At 37.3% G+C, this 6,945-nt stretch overlaps 1 protein-coding gene across 5 annotated transcripts in view; it reads left to right on the top strand.

Annotated features, from left to right (window-relative positions):
• The first annotated feature begins 244 nt into the window (after window positions 1-244).
• The window catches only part of LOC138306887 (centrosomal protein 43-like), a 42,868-nt gene continuing 36,167 nt past the window's right edge, over window positions 245-6,945 (top strand). For all 5 annotated transcript variants that reach the window (XM_069247448.1, XM_069247441.1, XM_069247432.1 and 2 more), the window contains exon 1: window positions 245-344. In XM_069247448.1, the coding sequence (XP_069103549.1) occupies window positions 264-344 (81 nt within the window). In that variant the 5' untranslated portion in view covers window positions 245-263. The remainder of the gene's footprint in view (window positions 345-6,945) is intronic.

Raw genomic sequence — 6,945 nt, 5'->3', positions numbered from 1 at the left:
ATGCGTCGTATTTGTGTACTCCGAAAATCAGTCTTGGCGATGAATGAACAGATCCAAGGTACTACGAATGATATAATCTCTAAACAGTTCTAATTACACCATTGCAATATCTAGCAAAATAAATCTAACTTAAAAATACCCCATTGTAATCTTATAGTATTTTGAAATTTTATAGTAATAAAATATATTTAATCAATATGAAAATTATCAAAATTCTTCATTTGTATTGAGTGTTAGAGGGCACATGTTTTCAAACAACCAAGATGTCTGCAGACGAAGACACCGAGCTTCGAGATCTTGTAGCTCAAACGTTGGAAACTAACGGTGTTCTCGGTAAAATAAGGGTATGTATCCGATATGGAATATTCCAATAACTTGTTCCTAGCTCATTAGCCGAACTTAGCATTTGTATTACTAAAGTTATATCTTTGTCATCATTGACATGTACCCATACAAATACGACGCCTGCAAGTTGCATGCACTGACAAGCTTCCACGCGGTTTGCTGGAAAGCATTTGGCCAATACATTCTTCACATTTTACACTCACTCCTGCAGACGATTTGATGTTATTCTCATATGTGATGCTACTAAAACCGGAATGCCAGATTATCTAAATATAGGACGAATTTCAAAAAATTAGAAAACATAAACTTTGATTCAGCTATGAATGGCATGTTGCCAAGAATGTGTAAAGAATTCAGTTAGGTGTATGATTATCTGATCAGCAACACTAGATCCAAATGTCACATTTACCCTTCATGTGACTGCAATATATGTCAACATACCACATGGATATGTATGTCGCACAATAGGTTACTATCACGAACATAGAGTGAAATAAATAAAAAGCTCTTACAACTTAATATTTCAATTTTCACTGAAGTTGGATTCAATGAAACTGTTAACAACTTAAAAAATCTGGTTTCATTTGCTCATGAACTTGGGTATGAACTTGGGTATCTTAACATCAGTTTTTGCGCAAGGAAATATTTTATCTAGACCTACTTTTGCCTAAGAAGGCGTACTATTATCTGTTACCTGTCGTCGAGGTCTATTATCATAGGCGGTCGTCGCCTCTCTGACCCATCACAGTGTTTCTTACTTCCGGTTCCGGTTGGTCTGAATAGCAATTTGGGCAGAATTTGATTTTTTGTTTCTTCCATAGTTCATTTAGAGATGATTTGAACTGGTTCAAGGTAGGAGATGACACTACTTCTTCAGATAAGTTGTTCAATATATTTACAGTTCTTTGCGAGAATGAGAATTCCTGACATTTAATCTACAGTGCTTTTTTATCAGCCTTTTGGAGTGACCTCTAGTTCTGATTTCATTGTTCAATGATAGTAGGATGGTTTTGTCACAAAGGTCAATTTCATTGAGAATCCTGTAGATCTCAATCATGTCCATTCTGGCGTGTCTATATTGGAGTGATGGTAGTCCTAAGACAAGGAGTCTTTCCGAGTATGATTTGTTTTTAATGGATTTATCCAGTTTAGTAGCTCGACATTGTACATTTCTATGATCTGGGTGTCTTTCTTAAATATCGTTGACCAGACTGGTGATGCGTATTCCAAGTGGGGTCGAACAAGTAATTATCCCCCGCGAAACGCGTTTGCGGGGGATATTGATTTGGGCTCTGTGCGTCCGTGCGTCCGTCCGTCCGTCCGAGTATCGTTTCCGGGCTATAACTCCTAAACCGTTCAACTTGGCTACACGAAACTTTCTGTACATGTTAGGCTAGTGCTCTAGTTGTGCCTTTTGCTAATGGGAACCTTTCATTTTCGATACTTTTTCTGTTACCATGGAAACTTATTCAAAAATACCATATTATTAAAGTTTCCTTTCTATTCCGGGCTATAACTCGAAAACCGTTCAACTTGGCTACACGAAACTTTCTGTACATGTTAGGCTAGTGCTCTAGTTGTGCCTTTTTCTAATGGGAACCTTCCATTTTCAATACTTTTTCTGTTACCATGGAAACTTATTAAAAAATACCATATTATTAAAGTTTCCTTTCTATTCCGGGCTATAACTCTAAAACCGTTCAACTTGGCTACACGAAACTTTCTGTACATGTTAGGCTAGTGCTCTAGTTGTGCCTTTTGCTAATGGGAACCTTTCATTTTCGATACTTTTTCTGTTACCATGGAAACTTATTCAAAAATACCATATTATTAAAGTTTCCTTTCTATTCCGGGCTATAACTCGAAAGCCGTTCAATTTGGCTACACGAAACTTTCTGTACATGTTAGGCTAGTGCTCTAGTTGTGCCTTTTTCTAATGGGAACCTTCCATTTTCAATACTTTTTTTGTTACCATGGAAATTTATTAAAAAATACCATATTATTAAAGTTTCCTTTCTATTCCAGGCTATAATTGAAAACCATTCAACTTGGCTACACGAAACTTTCTGTACATGTTAGGCTAGTGCTCTAGTTGTGCCTTTTGCTAATGGGAACCTTTCATTTTCGATACTTTTTCTGTTACTATGGAAACTTATTTAAAAATACCTACATGGATGACAATATCAAGATTTAAACTCTTAGTTACAATGAGCTTCATTTATTTTATGTTTGAGCTTTCATACACAACTGGGCGCGAGGGATAATGCCAAGCTTTGCGGCTCCTTGTTTGTATAAGTTTAGGAAAGTTGTTTTGTCCATATGTCTAAATGTTCTCCTTATTACCCCTAGAATTTTGTTTGCTTTTTTCACAGCTGATTGAATATGGGGTGTAAACATCAGTTTGTTGTCTATCACTACTCCCAGGTCTTTTTCTTCAGTCACTTCTTGAATGTTAGTTGGAGTTCCTTCCACATCCATGTAGTATGTTTTACTGTGTGACTGGCCTAAATGTAGATATTTGCATTTTTCAGCATTGAAATTGAGTTGCTATGCTTACATGTAGCTTCCTACTAGGCCTAGGCATAGATCTAAGCGGTGGTTTTAAAAAAAAAGTGCAAATATTACGGACAGATTTCAAAAATTGGCCATTGAGAATGGGGTAGATATTCAAGATCAGTTATATATATATATATATATACATGTATACATATATATATACAGTCGAAACTCGTTATCTCAAAATCGCTTGAGTCAAAATTCCGGTTGAGTCGAAACAATTTTCAAGTTCTTCTTTGTGTATGTATTTTAAGATCGGATGACTCGAATTTCGATGACTCGAAACTCCGGTTGTGTCAAAGTCAATTCCTGGTCCCTAGAACGGATATTCAGCGGAAAAAATAGTCGCTATCTCGAATTTAATTTTAGTCAAAATTTTAAATAAAAAAAATCCCAACAATTACGTAAATATAACATGGATACAAACAATTGAAATTCACCTGTGGTTTGTCGTAACACGTGATTGGTTTACCTGCACATATCGCGATCGGTATATGCAGATTCAGGCCTATGGGAACATACTACAACAATGACTGCTAATTAATAATTGTTTAATAATCCTCTCAAGTCTGGCTTCCTAATTAGTGTCACTTTACAATTGTGACTTACCTGTACATAAACACGACGCGTGTTTACACAATCACACTCAAGATGACTCGATCATGACCGGAAGTGTGTTTGTTTAGGAATCATTAGAAACGAAAGTGTTTTCTAAGGTTTGTATGGAATGTTTATAGTGCAAAATAATTTAACAAACCCACAATGTTAAATGTTTAACTAGTCGTTGCAGATGTACTAGTATCTTAGTCATGCAATGTATTTCTGCGTTGGTATAGAAATCTACTTTCGTTTCATTTACCGTAAATTATATTAACCAGTAGAAACGGAGAGTGTAGTCTGCTCACGGTAGGTGAAAACTATTGTTTATTTTACTATTTTGAAATAACATGAAATTCTGGAAAAAGAAAGATGCTTGTTTGTGTTTGTTCAGGTTCTATATTCTGTAATATTTACAGTCAGTGGTGAATTGATAGTATAAACCCCGTTGATTTCAACCAAAGGCTACTCAACTTTATTTCTCGATAAATTGAGTATGTCACGCGCAATTTGGAGCCGCGCGGATGAATTTATGATGGTCCAAATCAGAAACTTTTGGTGTTTTCAGTAACCGAACGTACGTTCAATGAACATGTACATGTATCAAAATAGGTTTGAACACATATACATGTATGTGTGTAAATACAAATGTAGAAAAGTTACATTGTTTATGTTACTACCGTACCTCTTTGAGCAATGCTTCCGTGCGTATGATAAATAAACAATGTTGTACAATGTACAGTTTTGCATAGAGCTGTTATCGTAGAGAAAATGTGCATCGCGATATCGTCAAAATTTGACGATATCGTCACGATAATATCGCGATTTTTGCCGTGTAAAATATAAAAGGAATTTATGGAAATATAGTCATTGAAATATGTCATGTTTGGGGGACCAATCATGAAAGTACAATATAGAGTGTAATTTGTAAATAAATAAAGTGAAACATTCATCAAAACGAACGTTTATTTTTACAAGTCAATCAGATTCTGTCAGACAGTGCAATGTTTTTGTTTAAGAAAATCAATTTGTCAACATTGTCTTCGGACAAACTAGCCCGTTTGTTTGTTAAGGTGTTCCCTGCGCAGCTAAAGATCCTCTCTGACGGCACGCTTGTTGCCGGAACACACAGATATTGTTTAACAAACACAGAAAGATTCGGGTAGATGATTGCCCGATCTTTCCACCATTGTAACGGATCGGAGTTTGTGTCGGGTGGTGATCTAGTGCACTCTGATATGTACCTTTCTATTTCCTGACGAATTATTTGTTCTTGTGTCAGGGATTTACGTTCATGTCTGATAAATAATATGTCACCCAGAAAATCTTGCAAAGTTGACGTGGTATCCATCTTCGCACGTTTTGGTTCAGGCTCCGATTCGCGGTCAGGCGAGTGATTGACAGTGTCTAGCTGAGGTAGTGGGGGCGTGGCCTCGGCTCCTGATTGGCTATCAGTACTAGTGTTGTCGACTGGTTCAACTTTCACCTTGATGGGACAGGTTTTCTGACACAAATCACGAGTGATGCTTTCCATTGTTTCGCCGTCGATAAAAATGTCATGAAATCGCGGATCCAGTAATGTACACGTGTTGATGAATAATTGGACTTCATCTGACTGATACCGAATATTGAAGTCTTTCAACATTTCATTTTTCATGTTTGCGATGATGTTAGAATCATCCTCACACGGTTGTAAGATAGCCGCGATTTTTTTCAACATCGGAACAATAATTGATGCTGTGGGGTTTTTTTCCGCGGACACGTACTTCGTTACGCTGTCGAAAGGTTTCAACAATTTGATCGCTTGATTGATAATGTTCATTTCTGTAGCTGTGAACACCATGCTCCTATCATCCTGTTTCCCACTGACATACAACACTGCGGAAACAGCAGGTTCTTGTTCCACGAAACGGGAAAGCATGATGAGCGTAGAATTCCATCGAGTTTCCACGTCAATCAGGAGTTTATGCTGGGGGATTCCGAGCTGTTTTTGTTTCTCTCGTAGTTGCTGTGCCGATATATGGCTCCTACGGAAGTGGGAAAATAGTTTTCTGACTTTCGCTGTCAGTTTTGAAATATTTTGAAGTTTAAGTCCCTTTTTCACCACTAGATTTAAACAATGCCCTAAACATCCCATATGAGGCCAGCCTAAGTGCGTTGAAAATGCACTCATCATATTAGCGGCATGATCAGAAACCGCAAATGGGTCACGTAATCCCCATTCCTCAACAGCCTTACTGAATTCATGAGCAATATTTTCTCCAGTGTGACTTTCGTGAACAGTTCTTGTTAACAACACATTTGAGTTGAGCTTAAAATCATCATCTATGAAATGTACAGTTATAGTCAAATAAGGATCTCCACTCGCACTACTTGTCCAAAAATCACCAGTCACAGCATGTCGAGGAGAGCTTGCTAGTTTCAGTTGCAAAGCCAACTTTGTATTCTCATACTTCGGAAGGATGTATTTATCAACGATATGTCCTCGGCTTGGTATTTTATATTTTGGCTCTATTTGATGCAACATTGATTTAAATCCTGCTCCCTCCATGATAGAGATAGGCTTCAAATCTCCAACAATAAAATTGACGATTCCATTTGTGATAGACACTGCCCGCTGACTTTCGATTGGTAAACACTGCTTTCTGTCCAACACATTAGATAAGGTAGGTTGAAAACAAGTTCCTGTATTTTTCCCTGCAGCTGAATTTTGAGGATATCGAACGGTGTAATGATAACGGTTTAAGTGTCCATTTAAGTTTGTTGTATTGCCGCTATATTTTACAGCTGATTTACACACACGACAAATGGCAGACTTCTTATTCTTGTAACCTCCTTCATTATCTTTTTCAAAACCAAAATACTTCCAAACATCAGAAGTATTCCTTGACCAGAAATTTAAGAGATTATCGGCAGACATCTCTGATTAAAATGACACTTTTTTGACCTGGCTGCAGCAGACAAGCCCCTTTAACTGAAGTGGTATGACCCATATTGTATGCAGTAGCTATAGACGGATACCCGCGACCGCAGACATTTAAATAGGGGAGACAGGTTTAGGCTAAAGTGGACTAGTCCGACCGACTTTTCACACAAGGTGACACTACACAATGTATAACCGTGTTGCTATTTTAGTAAACATTGACTGATTTACCAACATTCGGCGGGATGCTTTCAAACATTGTTTAACTAAGTTGTCAACTTGTAATCAGTTTCCTTTCCAACTAACACATGATGGGTTACGTCTGACGACGATATCGTGGATATAAGTTTTTTTAACGATATCGTCGTCTCTTCTCTACAATCGTGATATATCGCGATGCCGATATATGATAACAGCTCTAGTTTTGCACATTCCGATGACGTCGCAATGTTTACATGTTGTGTGTCTGTGAGTCTGTGTTGTTCTCTACAACATGTAGCCTAGATCTACATTATATTCGTATT

Source organism: Argopecten irradians, chromosome 1, assembly GCF_041381155.1.
Source record: "Argopecten irradians isolate NY chromosome 1, Ai_NY, whole genome shotgun sequence".
In the NCBI taxonomy this organism is placed as follows: Eukaryota; Metazoa; Mollusca; class Bivalvia; order Pectinida; family Pectinidae; genus Argopecten; species Argopecten irradians.
The sequence above is the reverse complement of the archived record's forward strand: the minus strand, read 5'-3'. Positions and strand labels throughout refer to the sequence as shown.